Consider the following 15,672-nt stretch of genomic DNA (forward strand, 5'->3'; position numbering starts at 1 on the left):
GAATCTTTGAGAACAAAGGGTTAAAAGAGAATCTCCAGTTTGGCATCGAATGGGTGAGAAAATACTTAAACAAATGATTTTAGTAAAAAGCTCAGAAGGGACTTCTACTGTGTATCACGTCATTAAAATGACTCATTGTATCAGGAGGTATTATCATGTGTAAAGAGAAGAGGCAGCCGTGACCTGTGATGCCTCAGACAGCACTGCATCAAGAAGCAAGTTGTACTGGTGTTCTTGGCAAAGTTTGTTTCCACTTTGTGATTGCAGCATTCATAATGAAAGCTACAGCAGGGATTTTAAGAGCAACAAGAGGTTGTTTATCTCTTTTTTTTTTTTTTTTCATTATAAAATTCCAAAACGAACACTCAGCTCACACTCCACTAAAGACTGAACTGAATTGTCTTCAGTGCTCACCTGTCCCGAACAGATAATGTTTGGAGAATTCAGAAACAGAAAATCCAACACTGACAACTTCGGGCTGTCTTTGCACTTTAAAGAGATCATTCATTTTCTAGTGGAGTTTTGTGGAAAAGTTCTGAACACTTAACATTTTACCTGTTGTGATAGCTCTTAGAGTCTCAGAGTTTAACTAACCAGACTGATGAGCTAATGGCTTGTCTGAACACAGACTGGACCAAAGTGGATAGCTGCATCTTAAAACAATTATAGACTTCAATTTTTTTTATTTTTTTTTTAGCAGTTCATGCAAAAACTACTTTATAAGCCTTTCCAGCATTGTTAATTTTGCATTACACAGTTATTCTGGCTGAAATATTATGATATTCTTGCCAGAAGTGCTACTGCTAGCCACCGATTTCTGTGTAAATGACTGCGTAATGTAAATCTGACAACAGTGTAAAAGTCTGTAAAACAGCTGCAGGACGGCCGCAGTCTGCTTTGCTCTCAGCTGCATTCAGACTACCTGTCAAAGTTAAACAAACTGAAGCTGTTCAAAAAGCTGTTTACAACAGGTAAAATAATAATAATAAAAAAATAACCTTTTCAATGAAACCCCACTTGGAAGCAGTTGAACTGTTCCTCTAAGACGTGTGCGCAAAGAGTGGAACAAAATACCACCGGATACGCTTCATCATCGGATCACACTGAGTGTTTGCAGAGGAATGAGACATTACAAAGTGGTTAAAGCTTTACAGCCCCGACGTTTATTAGATCCTGTTGCAGGACTGAAATACAGAAATGGACTTACTAATCAGATAAAGCTGATGGTACAAAACATGAAGAATAATCAGCAAATCCTGTCTACAGTATAAAATAAGTCAAAGATCCTTTATGGAGGATAAGGTACCAAACGTTCGTAATGTTGAGATTTTAAACCTGAGTAATAAGAGTAAAAATTATTGAGGTTTATGAAATCTGTTTTAAACTCTCTGGAGCTTTAACATAATGTAAATCTGTTGGAGATTGCACTCAATTCTGAACACCTGAAGAAGGATTTAATTTTGTATTTAAAAGCCTGGCATTTAATTACCACTAAGGAATGTATATCGCCTGCCATCGTTTTAAACTAAGATCATCTTATGTTCAGGTATGACAAAGTTATAGTCAGTTTAGTCAAACCATAAAAAAAACATTCTTACAAGAAGTGTTGGTGCTCAGAGTATGTGTTGGGGATGACTCTCAGCTACTACCACACCCACTTTTATCTCTTTCTAACAAATTGACTGAACTATAGCCTTTTTTGTGCTTCCTAATGTCAGGCGGCTGTGGCGGCCATCTTGAAATGAGTTAACTCCAGAAGCTCATCGGTTTTCGATGTGTATCCAGTGATTACTGTCTGAAAGATTAATTAAAATCTGTCCTCTGGTTTCTGAGATATATTTTGCTAACACAACAAACAAGTGAACACACATGAGCAAAATCATGCCTTTTTGTCTTTGGCAGGAGGTGATAATTAACTGATTGTTCTGAATTTCACACAGATTTAATGAAAACTGTCGCCTCCTACTGGTGGACACAGGATGTCAGAACGTATAGCTTCAATAATTTATCTTCTTTCACGTGCATCTGATGTAAAAACTCTAAGTATCTTCTGTCAAAGAGATTTAATGTTGTTTTATAATCTACTTTTGTACAAGTGGACATACAGACTGTTTATTGTGTCAGTGTCTGTAGTAAAACATCCTGCTCATCTGTTGTGGATGACTCTGCATGACGTCAGCTCAGATTAAGCCAAAACACCTTTTGACAGTATCATTTTAACTCACTTAAGTTAATAAAAGAGGTTGCATAACTGAGATGCAGTGCAGGGTTTGAATATACCTTCTTACTTTTCACTCTGTGCTCAGTATCCCTGTCTCTAGTTTCCTGCGATGTGCATCATTCAGTAGTGTGCTTTTCTTTTGTTCGGGCAGTGAAGGAATGACAAACTGAACTCCACCTCCACACAGCTGCCTTCACTTGTTCTCCAGGGAGTGTATGTGTCAGTTTACTCATAAATCCTTCTGGGAATCCACCGATTGGCATTGTCCAAATCAAATTTTTATTTATTTATTTATTTTTTATTGTTGCAACAATCCACTGAGTAAAACCTTTGGCTAAAGTTGGCAAAAATTAAGTTTTAAAATTAGTTTCCACAGATTGCTGTTGCATTATTGTGTTGCCTGCAGCTATCTTTCTCACGTATTCTTTATTTTAATTTGGTTTGCTTTCAGACATTCTCTCGTCTTTGGAGCACATTAGTTAAGAGCCATGGTCCTCAAACTGTCCTACACAAACCACAGGCTGTACACCAGATCCCTCTAGTGGCTCTCAGAAGAAACTTTAACTGTTTAATAGGTAAATCAATAACTAATTTAATTAACCGTCATAAGCTGAATGTGATGGAAACCAAAAAGATGAATGGTTCAAACATATTATGTTCTTGGCTCCAAATGGGAATCAGATGCAAGGAGAAATGTTGTGGCAAATATTTCAGAAACGTGGATGACAGTGAAGTGAATCAGTGTTTGAGTTGCTACTTGAGTGGTCTGGCTCCAGGACCCATCGCCACACCATAATGACGAAGCCCCAACCCAAATACCCAGATCAAGGAAGATTGATTGATCAATGAAACTGATTGAATGAAAAGCTGGTGCTTTTTGAACCTGAGACAGAGGAATAAAATATTACAGTATGCCAACCTAATAAAACAAGTTCAATGATAAACCTAAGCGACCAGCAAGTGGCGACACTAGAGAGGGAAAGATGACCTTTTTATTGCTTTTATTGCTGCTTTTTAATTCAAACCAAAACACTTCACTTCAGTAACAGTTCACTTTCAAACAGACTCAACAGCACTTTCAGGAACAAACGGGGAGGAAAAAAGTCCAAATATTGAGAATTAGTTTCAGAAAGACTCAAAATAGGTAGCTTTAGCTGAGTACCCACCCACTGAATATATATATAGTCTTAAATTATTTACTTATTCAAGCATTAACCATAAGACTGACGTAACAAACAGAATTTTTATTTTTATCTTAACAATTTCTTTGACCAGGTGACCCTCTGAAAACGGTTCCATGACTCATTTCTGGGTTACGACCCACCAGTTGAGAGTCACTGCTGGCAAGGAAAAAGCACAAAACAGAAAAATGGATTCAAATTATTTCTTGTTTTTATTTCAATGTTTTGGGGCAGAGGGAAGCCCAGACCTCAGTAACAAATGCATGAAACTGTCACATCTTAACCCACGCCCATCAACCACAGCTAGAGGTTAGGCCAGCTTGCTGCTTATATCAGACATGAGTGGAAGCAGGTTCTGCTGTTTTGTAACGCATCATAATGGTGACAGACCCGCGTACTTTTAGAAAATCCTGACAAAAATAAATCTTTAGCTCAATATCTGTAAATTTGACTGAGTTATCAGTTGTCTGATGACCATTCCGAATTGGATTGATTCCAATTGAGTTTTATTCAAATCCATTCATGAGATATTTTGCTAACAGACCGGCGTACGCACATCCACGCAATTGCAGATGTTTACTAAAAAACATAAACTCTCCGGGGAGTTCAACCATCTGTAGCCCAGTTTCAGTAACATTTAGTGACAATGTGAGCAATGTGAGAACAAAAATAAGCAAATAAATTAGAAGTACTTTAACTCCCGGAGGTATCGCTGCACTTTTATTACTGACAGTATTAACAGATTTTTCTCTTCAAGTGTCAGTGTAAACCATGCTGGTGCCAGAAGAAACCAGAAGTAGCTCAATTTAATGGAACGATCAGTGATTTGAACATTAATCCAAAACATGTCAAGATGTCAAAACCCTGTGCCAGGATCGAACATTTCCTGCCTTAGACCGTTTGGCTGGTTATACGCTTTCAACAGGACTGTTACTAAATCACTGTTTTAAAAACATGCAGGACAGCAGAGGAACGGCTCCTGAGTCCTGCTTCCTGGAATTCTCTGTGCTGCTGAAAGACCTCGCTGACAGCAGGCTCTAACCAAAGAATAATCCCAAAGCTGTCAGAAAGACATACATCACTGCTGCAGGCTGAGCATTCAGCTAACCCGGTCCTGATTTCCCATTTTTATCATCTGCCGTCAAAAGGCAGGCGATAATGTCCCTGACTGTGTTTAACCCAGGCAGTTTTACAGATTTTGAACTAAAACTGGACATGTTAGTAGCTGAGTAGTAGTCAGTAGTCATTCACACACACACTCTGAGCTTGAGAGCTTTTTTTCCAGATTTGACCTAAACAGCTACGACTTTGTCATTTCTCAACAAAGGATGATCTTAGTCTAACACTCTGACCTGAAAGTCGGCGGGCGATATGCATTTCCTCAAGGAATAATAGGCCTTTTTAATTATTATAATCCGAATAAAAAGGTTTTCCCGAACAGCGGACTTGAAAAGGCTGCTCATAACATGAGTGAGGTTTGCATTTGTGTGTCACTGTTGCTGATCTTTGGTGAGCTCTGACCCACTCTGTTGTGTTTATCCTCAGATTCTCCAACACAAACATCGGCCACAGGACTCCTGAGTGGACCCTGGTAGCTGTGGTGCTCCTGCATCTGTAAGTTTAAGACACGAGAATGTAAATCCACGCAGGAAAGAGTTTGGCATGGAAATCCTGGGTTATCTGTCGGCTGCTTGGTGCATTTCACAAGACACGTGGGCATTGGTTGGATGTGCGTGTGTCTGTGTGTACCTGGTTTTTGTTACCTTTTTAGGACCTTGTCTGGCATTATCACCTACCTTATCAGGACTGGTAGTCCATATGGAGACCAAAGCCGGATCCTAATAAGGTGGAATGTAATTTTTGGATAAGGGCTTAAATTTAGGGCTGAGGTCTGCCACCTTTACAGCCATTTGTGCTCCTTCTCCCAATAAATAAAATTTGTCCAGAGCAGCGAAATATACTTAAAGCATAAAATTAGGATAACATATTCTTTAAATGTTGTATAAATGCTACATATAAATATCTATAATTTATTACATTATGAAATTAATTTACAATAAATTGGTGACATGTTAAGACAAAGGGAAAAAAATCAAACCAACGACTAATCTAACTAATCAAACACACCTGCTTCTCCTTTTTGGGTCGCGGGGAGCTGGTGTCTGTCTCCAGCAGTCACTGCGAGAAACGGGGGACACCCTGGACAGGTCGCAAGTCCATCACAGGGCCTGTCATTACTATATTTATGGTAAATTAATAATAGAAGTATCCCAACTTGTATTAATGAAGCATATTCTTCCAGCTAAAATGTTTAATTTTCTGGTGGATTTCGGGGAAAAACTGTTGAAACTAGCTCTTTCATTTCTGGTTATGAATATAAATAATATTAATTTCCATGTTAGTTTTGGTCAACACTACAAAGAGCCACAGGTTGCAGAGCCCTGGTTTAGGCCAAGGTCTGAACTGAGTTTAAGGTTAGGCAACATAAACGAACAGAAGTCAATAAACTGTCCTTATAAGGATAGAAATAAAAACTTATGTGTGGTTCATGGACAGTTCCGTGCTGCTCCCGTCTTGAGTACACACTGTCTTATCTCAGCCTGATTGCCCCTCTCCAGATCCGCGACGCACCACAGTAGGCACACACAATCAGCCCTCCACACTTTAAAGTCAAACACACACACACACAGAGTAGATTTTTTTGTATTCACTCCAGCAAAACGAGGCCCCTGAACTTGCTCGCTCGGCTGGGAAAATCTTCACCTGATCCTCGGTGGATGCTGATTTATGACCCCCTCAGTGTTTGCTTTACTCTGCTGATATCATAACTTCCAAATAAAATCCACTAAATGTGCAGTTTTTACTCCAGTTTACAGCACAAATCTGTCACCAATGAAGGAAGGTCCCTCATACAATTTAAAAAAAAAAAAAAAAGATCTGGGCAGAGGGTTTTGTCTAAATTACAACCTCTCACCTTTCAGCACCAGGCAGTTAAAAGTTGCTCAAACTGGTTTATGTTGCAAAGATTTGTAATCTGTGCATTGTTTATTTTTTAAAATCACTGTTTTTAAGTTTTGACTTCCTTAAAATGGTAAATTATTGGCTAAACTGACCAGTTTTAATGTTTAATATTGCAGTGGGTTAGATGACAGGTGCCGTTTATTTCTCGTGTCCTTACCAAAGGGACCTGGTCTTCGTCACGCGTCCCACTGGCTCTCTATGATTTCATCAGCTGTCGTTGAACTTGTCTTCACTCCGTCCTTCCATCCCTCCATCATGAATAATTTGGTGTTCTGTCTTATCTATCCGCTGCGTGGCAGCTGCGGAGCTCGCCTGGCTTCTTTTGTTCGGGACAGCTGAATAATGGATGCCCCCCCTCCCTCACTGCAACTCTAGACTCAACTTGAACTGCACATCAACCGGTGCACGGGACGGGGAAATGGGGAGAGCTGCCTTTAAAGTTGGATGTGAAACACTTTTTCTGACCAATTAGACCATTTTATTATCCCCATCCACCCGGAGGCAAAGGTGCAGGATAATGTTTTTACCCATGTCTGTTCGTCTGTTAACAAAATATCTCTTTAACAGATTTGAAAAATTCCTAGAAAGTTAGATGCACATCTACAACTTATTAACTTTGGGAATCAACCCAATTTAAGATAGCAACCTTAGATTAGTAACCTTGGCAGACACAAAAATGTCTTTAACTCTGTCTTTTTTACAGATATTAAGCTAAAAGTTATGGTGGTAGTTGTTGAGAGTCATCCAAAACACATACCAGTGTTTGACTAGAAAGCAGCAGACGAAACTGGGAAAAATCATCATGGACACAATGACTATTGGCAACTAAACCCTTCAACTTGTATTCTTAGCTGCTCTTTTCTCTGTACACAAACTGCTGCACCTCCACCCGCCAGCCTGTCAAGATCCTGGAGCTTGTCCCTGATCAGACTCTTCTCCAGTGAGGACAAGTCCGCCTACAGGTGGGAGACTGAATGTCTGTTGAACTGGTCCAACTAGACCAGGGGTGGGCAACCCTGGTCCTGGAGAGCCGCTATCCTGCATGTTTTCCTTGTTTCTCTGCTCCAACACACCTGATTTAAATCAGTGTGTTCTTAACAGGCTTCTGCAGAACATGAAGAGGTGATTTAACCACTGAATCAGGTGTGTTGGAGCAGAGAAACAAGGAAAACATGCAAGGATAGTGGCCCTCCAGGACCAGGGTTGCCTACCCCCGAACTAGACCAACCTGGGGCTAAGTGCTCTGCAGCGGTGGTGGACTTCAGGAAGGACCCAGCGCCATCCAAACCCATCACACAGTGCAAGTCCACAGTAAGCTCTGTGGAGACCTTCGGTTTCCTTGGCACCATCCTCACCCAGCTGAACATCGGCTCGCTCACATCAAAAGCACAGCAGAGGTTGTCCTTTCTCCCACAGCCGAAGAACAAAGACACAGAGTCCATCATCACCACATGTTACGCTGGAGCCACTGCCGGGACAAGAGCAGACTGCGGTGTATCATTTGTCCTGTAAGGACCTGAAGACCTGCAGGTCTATGAGACGGGGGGGTAAAGATCATGTTTGATCCCTCACTCCCCGCACACAAGCTACTCACGCTGCTCCCCTCTGGCAGGAGGCTACAGTCAAAACCAAAACTTCATGCTGCAGTGCAAGCTTCTTTCTCACTGCTGCTGTAGTTGTTTATTAGGATTATCATCAAACTTTGTACATTTAAACCAGTAATCCCTGTCATTTTGCGAGTGAAAAGCTGAAAGGTTTGTGAACCGCAGCGTGCAGTTTTACAGCTGCGCCGAATGAAAACATCTACACAAATCAGACTTGTGATGTTGGAAAAAACACTGTTGAGTGTGAGTTAAAAGTGGGTGAAAGGATGGTTGACATGTCAAACAAGTGCTTTTATGATCATTTAAAGCTTTAGCACAGGTGCATTATAAGTTTAACTGGAGAAAAACAGACTTTTCATGTAGAAAACCTTCTGGATCATATCAGTTTGAATTTGTGGCAGAATATAGTTCAGGTGCTTTTTTTTTTTTTTTTTACATTGCTCAAAATGTAACTTAATGTTTCAGGACTTTATCTTCTATGAGACTTGCTTTGATTCCCTGTCCTTTTTGAGCACGTAGCTGTGTGGCTAAGCTTTGGTCTGGTGTGTTTCAGGTTGTCGGAGGTGTCTCCGGTGGTGCAGGATGCCTTGGAGACGTCGGCATCCGTGCAGTATTTGAACACGCTGATGGAGGAGCTCGACCTGCAGGAGCAGGACCTTCTCAGCTTAGTCCAGATGTTTAAGCCCCCAACACATCCACACCAGTAGGCGTGCAGAAATCAACCATAAAATGTCCAGTGAGGTCTTTTCTGCAGCAGCCGTTTTTCACAATAAAAAAACAATATCACGATGAAAAGAACCTCGTGTTTTCTGTCCTTTTCACTCTTAAGAACGTGAACTGATTGAGAGCAGAGCCTTTATGGATTGTACAGCAGTACTGTGTAAACAATCTGTGGTCAGATGTGTGCAAATCAGATCCTTGAGGTTTGGAGCTTTGGATGTTTAACTTCTGCTAGAGCCAAAAAAAAAAAAAAAGGTACAAATCACACCCAGCTTTTCCCCATGAAAACACCATGTGGACACAACAGCTTATTGCTACAGTTAGAAGCACTTCCACTGTAATAAAAGCTGCTCTATTCCTTCAGACTTCCTTTATGTGGCGTTTTATGGCGCCATCATGTCATTTGTTATATGGGTATGTGAACAATTCGTTTGCCTGAGAATATTTGGTTTTGACCAGATGGCGCGCGGCGAAACGTTCCTCTGCTGTACGCTGCAGATATCAACTCTGAGCTGTCATGAGGATTGGGGGCCGTGATTGATGGTCTGCATGATTTAACACGGCTTCTTGTTTTTCACAACGAATCAGCGGAGTGGGACCGAAACGAGCGAGGACCGGAGAGCTGGTGTTTTCTGTGAAAAGGAAAGTCTGAAAGCTAAAGGACTTGGCTGAAAGTTGTTGAAGAACAAAACAACCGAGCTGTTAAAACAAGAAGAACAAATGAGCAAAACTGTAGCTGAGAGGTAAAATTCGCTAAACTGTTGCTAACAGCTAAAATGAGCAGCATTGTAGCTGAGAGATCCAATTAACTAAAAAAAGCTAAAATTAGCAAAACAGTATCCAAAGGCTCAAAGTAGCAAAACTAACTAAAAGCTAAAATTAGCAAATAGTGATTAAAAGCTATAACCAGTGAAATAACTAAAAGCTAAAGTTAGCAAAACTGTAGCTAACAGCTAGAATTAGGGAGACAGTAACTAAAAGCCAAAAAGAGCACAAGAAGAAAAATCACAATGTGATTCTATGGTGAAATATTTCGTAAATAACTTCAAATAATTCAAAGGATGAAAAATTCCAACTACTAAAAGCCATAACACACTGTTCTCAGTCAAGCTGAACATTTGGATACATAAATAGTTAAAATAGCACAAAATATGCAGAAGAAGGTTGATTCGCAAGAAGCTATAAACAGAAAACAAACTACAGAAATAAAAACCAAACTCTTTAAACTCATATTTAATCCATCACTATAAAACAAATAGATTGAAATTTAACAGCTGATTAAAATATTTAGCCTTGAAAATGAAACATTCAGCTCCTCCTTTTCACAGTAATAATAATAATAAAAAGACAAATGATAAATAAAAATCTGACGTTAAATAAGAAACCAGCAGGTCGAGACAGCAAACTAAACCTGATGTGCTCAGAGAGGCAGGACAAATCGTCTCATTTCAGTCCATGCTGCGTCTCCTTGTGTCTCCTCAGGTCCACCTTCCTCTGGAAGCCTTTCCCGCAGAGGTCGCAGCCGAACGGCTTGAAGCCCGTGTGCTTCCTGCTGTGTGTGATCAGGTTGGAGCTCTGGCTGAATGCCTTCCCGCACACCTGACACTTGTGGGGCTTCTCACCTGGAAACAGCAACAACAGGAGGAAGAAGAGAAACGATCTGATCTGTGAAAACCTGAGGACTGATGAAGACGCTGAATTAGTACAGCTAAAAGGAGCACAACACTAGCTGAAAGCTAAAAAGAGCAAAGCACGAGCTGAAAGTTATAAGAAGAAAATGCTAGCTAAAAGAAGCAACACAAGCTAAATGTAGCAAATGCTGATATTAGCAAGCTAATGCTAAACCTAGCAAAACACTAGTTAAAATCAGCAGATGTTAAAAGCTATGAAGAGAGGAATAGCTAAAAGAAGCAGAACAATAGCTAAAAGCTAAATATAGTAAAAGGCTCATAAAAGCTAAAACTAGCAGATCAGTAGCTAAAAGCTAAAGGTAGCAAAAGGTTAATTAAAAAAACAAAATATTAGCCAAAATCTAAAAGTAGATTAACTACAAAGTGGTAAAACAGTAGCTAAAAATGAAATGTAGCAAAAGGTTAGCTAGAAGCTAAAAGCAGCAGAACAGTAGCTAAAAACTAAATGTAGCAAAAGACAATGTAGGAGATGGAAGTACAAAAAGGTAGCTAAAAAAAGCAAAATGCTAACTAAAGGTAACAAAAGTAGAAAACGTCTACCAAAAATGAGCAAAAAGCTATCTAAAATCAGCAGAATGGCAGCTAAAACTCAAAAGCAGCATAAGAAGACAAAACCAGAGCCAGGTTGGTGACAGAGTTCAAAGAGAACAAAGTTTCTGAATGAACTGAGATCTCAGTGTGTTTCTGTGGGGAAAATATTTGTAAATAAAGTCAAAAATAAAAAAACTAAAAATAAAAGTTTTAAAAACCAAAGATTCCCAATGAGCTGAACATGAAAGAAAGAGGCCTGGACACCATCAGCTCCTCCTCTCCTTACCTGTGTGGATGAAGGTGTGCTTCTTCATGTCCGACTTCTGGTGGAACCTCTTCCCGCAGTACTGGCACGGATAGGGCCGCGTGTCCGAGTGGATGAGCAGGTGCGTGGACAGCGTGGAGGAGCGCTTGAAGCTCTTCCCGCAGATTTTACAGCTGAAGCTCCTCTCCTGTAAAGATCAGAAACCCTGAAACCGACCGCAGCAGTAAACCGGCTGCAGAAGCGCATCCGGTGGCTTCACTGAAATTCTTCCAGTGGTTCATTGGATATTTTGCTAACAGACTCTGCGGAGGTTCGGGGCCTCAGACTGACCTGTGAATGGACCGCTCGGTGCTGATCCAGGCTCACTGCGTGCCCGAAGGTTTTCCCGCAGATCCCGCACTCAAACGGCCTCGTGCCGCTGTGCGTGCGCCGCACGTGGACCTCCAGCCCGTGAGGAGTGGAGAACACCTGCGGACAAATCACAGATCAGCCTTTCAGTCTGCGGATCGGCTGATAAGAAGTCAGCCACCTTCCTCTCCTCACACCTGCTGCTGTACCTTGCAACACTTGATGCACTTGTAGGATCCGCTCGCCTCCAGGTTGGACAGAATGACCTCCTCCTCGGACTTGATCTCCGCCGCGCGCGGCTGCCGGAACTCCTCCCCGTCCCGCATCCCGCAGAGTCTGCGGGCCGTGGGGGAGAAGTCCCGGTAGCAGCCGGCCCCGAGGTCCCGGTGTGCGTAACCCCGCTCCCCGCTGCCGTCGTCCGCAGCCGGGGAGCGGGGGCCCCCGTGGCCCCGGAGGTGGGGCTGAGCCAGGTGCCGGAGCTCCGAGCCGGAGTACGCGGACCAGGGGTAAGGGAAGAGCGGGATGTTGAAGTCCGCTGCGGGGGTGGGACATTTCTCTGAATCTGGGGATCATTCGGAGATTAATGAGTGGGATCAAATGACAAAAGGGCACAAAATGACAGAATGATGAGTTCGTCTGGAAACCCCCCGCGTCATTTTTGCAGAAAATACAAATAGGCTAAATAAATCTAATCAGTATCACCGATTTATAAAAAAAAAAGCATTTTCATCTCTACCATAAAAATAAAAATTACCAAATTGTTTTCTCTGATTCAGTTCCGTTTCTTTTTTTATTTTACTTTTGACAGCTAATGTAATAAGAATGAAGAACTTAAAAAAACTTTTTACAAAATGGCCACAAAACAATTCCCAAACTTTCCTGCCTCCTTGTGCCCACCTGGTGAGGAGGAAGGAGACGGTGGTCTCCAGAAATCACAATCCGAGGATCTGTCGCACACGCTGCCCCTGCAGCTCAGCGGGGAGCTGGAGGACAGGGACCCCGGGGACCGGAGGCTGGAGCCGGGCGACCCTCGCTCGGCCCCGCCGCCGCCGCTGCCGCTCACATCGTCCTCCCCCTGAGACTTGGTCGCTAATAACACCAGAGACGAGAACTGCTTTAATTTTTTTTACAATTTCACTGCTGGAAATCTAACTCTCATTCAGCGTAAAGTTTAAATATTCCCGTGCGTAATTACGCACGAAATGAACCCACCTGCGCATACGCGAGCCAGAATGGTGTCCAGTCTGCTGCAGTCATCGTCCAGGCAGCGGGGCTGGTGGTAGCTGTGGGCCCGTTTGCTCTTCACCAGGAAGGACCTCGGCATGTTGAACTGGCCCCCCAGGTCTAAAACCCTCCTCTGGACTCTGCTCCTCTCCAGTGACCTGATCTCTGGACAGATTGAAACACCACTGCTTGTCAGGCGACACTGCGTTGGGATTTTGGCTGGCCATTACGCATGCGCAAAGAGGCCGGATCGTTTACCAGGTGTCGCGGGGCAGGTGGCCAAAAACACTACAGACTAGGTATCCTAGGAGGGTGCAGGCAAATATGGCTCAGAAGACCTGATAGAAGCCGTTGTGGTGCTTTAAACTTTATTTTAAAAAGTAATTCAACTGGCTGAGTTTGATGTTATTCCACAAAACAGCAAAAAGTTTGCTATAGAATGAATTGTTAGTTAAATCAAGCAGGACAAAAGATAAAACGAGAAAACAATTGGAACTAGAAGCTAAAATTACCAAAGCTGTTGCTAACAGCTAAAACTTGCAAAACAGTAGCTAAATTGTAGCAAAGCCATAGCTGAAACCTAAACTGAGCAAAACTATCAAAATTGTAACTAAGAGCTAAAAATTGCAAGACAGCAGCAAGCTAAAAGTAGCATAAGAAGACAAATAAGGCAAATTTACTGAAGTAGATTTCAGAGAACAATGATTAAAAAAAACTGGAGAGATCTTAACAAGGAAATCTTTTTTGGAAAGAAAGTTAAATAATAATTGCTAAAAGTCACAGCACACTATTCCCAGTCGAGCTGAACATTTTGATGAAATAAAAATTTTAAAGTACATTAGAAATCCTTACTTAGAGGGTTAAGATTGATATTGTTACAGGTTTCATGATGACTGTTAGAGAGATGTCTGAAAGTAAATCTGAGACTGGATTTGGTTCAACAACTCCCCAGTTTAGATGAACTATATTTAAATGGCGTGTTTCTTGGTGAATTCTCCAGTTGAACAGTAATAAGACATGTTTGGTGCCCATGGACAGAGCTCTGATGGATAAATGACCTAATTGTTTGCCTGCTTGAAAAGTGATCCTGTCAATGAGACGCACTCGGTCGTATGTTCAACAGCCTGCTGGTGGGGAGCACAGGTATCTTTTTACAGGTACACTGACTTCAGTCTGATTGTTTTACATCATTAAAGGACCCCCTCCCCTCCCCTCCCGTCCTGGGACAGCCTCAATTAGACTGACAAAAAAATCCCCCCAAAAAAGGAGCTGCTTGGAGTGGTAAGAACCAGTGAAATCGTTTGGTTTTCAGCAGAAATATGTCGGGCTGTGAGCAGCCCTGTCCCCACCTCCCACTGGTCCTTCTGGCCAAGCAGTCTTATAGGCATAATCTGTCTGTTAGCAAAATATCTCTAAAACCCCTGAACCAACTTTATTGAAACTTTTGGAAAGTAATTTTTGGATGTACCGTTACATCTGATTAACTTCTGGAATCAATCTAATTCAGGATGGCCACCAAAAATACACCCAAAAATGACTAAAACTCTGTCAGTTTGGCAGACAGTGGGCTTAAAATTGACGTGGTAGTAGCTGAGAGTCTTTCTGGATATCTAGAACGGAAGGCCGGTGGGCGATATGCATTCCAGATTTCAGCAGAAATCTGTCAGGCTCAGAGGTGCAAATTGTTGCGAGGACTCAGGCTCATGTTGGAGGTCAGTCAAAAGCAAAGCTGCATCGATTGTGTGTGTGTGTGTGTGCGCGCGCGCGTGGGAACAGAGTTTGTTTGATGCAGCTGCAGCGAGCGAGAGAAGTGCAAGCAGAGGGCAGATAGCAGAGGCATGAAGCTGAGACACATGTTCCATACTCACAGAGCCGTGACAGAGCAGGTACCATGTCCCACCTCTGAGGACACACACACTCCATCCTGATGGGCCAAAACAGTCCTGATCTGTGAGAGACCCCACACACTTCAGCTCTGTTAATTACTCCCCTCCTCTCTCGCTTTCTCTCTCTCTCTGTCTCTCTCTCTCTCTCACACACACACGCACCCGTCCCTTAAAAATTAATTTTTCCGGTTAATCAGCCAAGGCAGACAGACACACACACACACAAAAACACTGATTCATGTTTTGATAAAAGAGAGCACCAGAGCTGTAACCGTTTCTGCATTTGCATCGTACAAAAATAAATCATGTTGCCTTTTAGAAACGACTTCCTTCTCTGATTGGGGGCTTGGATTACAGCTCACACTCTAAACCTTTTTCTATTTAAAAAAGAAAACATTTCTATGAATCATTTAACTTCTTTTTGCAATGCTGATGTCAACATTAAAAAGTGTAAAAAATGAAAAGTGTAAAGTCATTAAAGTCATTAGAACCTCCAGAGTTTTTAGGCTAAGATCATGTCATGTTGAGAAATGACAGAGTTGTAGTTGTGTTGGTCAAACTTGAAAAAAAAAGTGTAATGTGCTGTCTCATGCATATTTGCGAGATCTTGTGAAATGTGTTAGCGCTCAGAGTATATTGTGAGGATGACTCTGAGCTACCACCACACCGAGGTTTAGCCCAATATCTGCAAAGCTGGCTGATTTGTAGCCATTCTGGTGTTTCCTACAGTCAGTTACACGTGGCAGCCATCTTTAATTGAGCAGGTAATTAGTTATAGATGGACAGCCAATGATTAGTTTCTGGAAATTTCACTAAAATCCTTCCAGTTACTCATGAGATATTTTGCTAACAGATAAACAGGGTTGACTCTAACAGTTTAAAGATGTTGTGCAGTGTGTAGTGCTGTGTTGTGAATGACTCTCAGCTGCTACTGCACCAGATTTGAACTCAATCCGTGTAAAACAGATTGAGTTGGAGAC

The 15,672-nt window shown here is 41.9% G+C and overlaps 2 protein-coding genes across 5 annotated transcripts in view; one reads left to right on the top strand and one right to left on the bottom strand.

Annotated features, from left to right (window-relative positions):
* rpap2 (RNA polymerase II associated protein 2) overlaps positions 1-8,825 on the top strand; it is a 16,669-nt gene extending 7,844 nt beyond the window's left edge. For all 4 annotated transcript variants that reach the window (XM_017430767.2, XM_017430768.2, XM_025009235.2 and 1 more), the window contains 2 exons: positions 4,948-5,016; positions 8,581-8,825. In XM_017430767.2, coding sequence (XP_017286256.1) covers positions 4,948-5,016; positions 8,581-8,734 — 223 coding nt within the window. In that variant the 3' untranslated portion in view covers positions 8,735-8,825. The remainder of the gene's footprint in view (positions 1-4,947; positions 5,017-8,580) is intronic.
* Positions 8,385-14,824, bottom strand: gfi1aa (growth factor independent 1A transcription repressor a). Its single transcript, XM_017430743.3, has 7 exons — positions 14,675-14,824; positions 12,795-12,971; positions 12,480-12,671; positions 11,792-12,144; positions 11,565-11,702; positions 11,256-11,421; positions 8,385-10,369 (listed from the first exon to the last, which is right to left on the bottom strand). Exons 2-7 carry the CDS (start codon positions 12,904-12,906, stop codon positions 10,191-10,193), a joined length of 1,140 nt encoding a protein of 379 aa, XP_017286232.1. The 5' UTR covers positions 12,907-12,971; positions 14,675-14,824; the 3' UTR covers positions 8,385-10,190.
* Between the last annotated feature and the right edge of the window lie 848 nt (positions 14,825-15,672).

The sequence above is a fragment of the Kryptolebias marmoratus genome, linkage group LG20 (genome assembly GCF_001649575.2).
Source record: "Kryptolebias marmoratus isolate JLee-2015 linkage group LG20, ASM164957v2, whole genome shotgun sequence".
NCBI classification, from domain to species: domain Eukaryota; kingdom Metazoa; phylum Chordata; class Actinopteri; order Cyprinodontiformes; family Rivulidae; genus Kryptolebias; species Kryptolebias marmoratus.

Bases quoted from the DNA above. Each gene is read 5' to 3' on its own strand.
- gfi1aa (XM_017430743.3), bottom strand. From the start codon at position 12,906: ATGCCGAGGTCCTTCCTGGTGAAGAGCAAACGGGCCCACAGCTACCAC. The intron at 11,703-11,791 runs GTACAGCAGCAG...ATTTGTCCGCAG, and splicing joins AGTGCATCAAGTGTTGCAAG to GTGTTCTCCACTCCTCACGG. The intron at 11,422-11,564 runs GTCAGTCTGAGG...TGATCTTTACAG, and splicing joins ACCGAGCGGTCCATTCACAG to GAGAGGAGCTTCAGCTGTAA.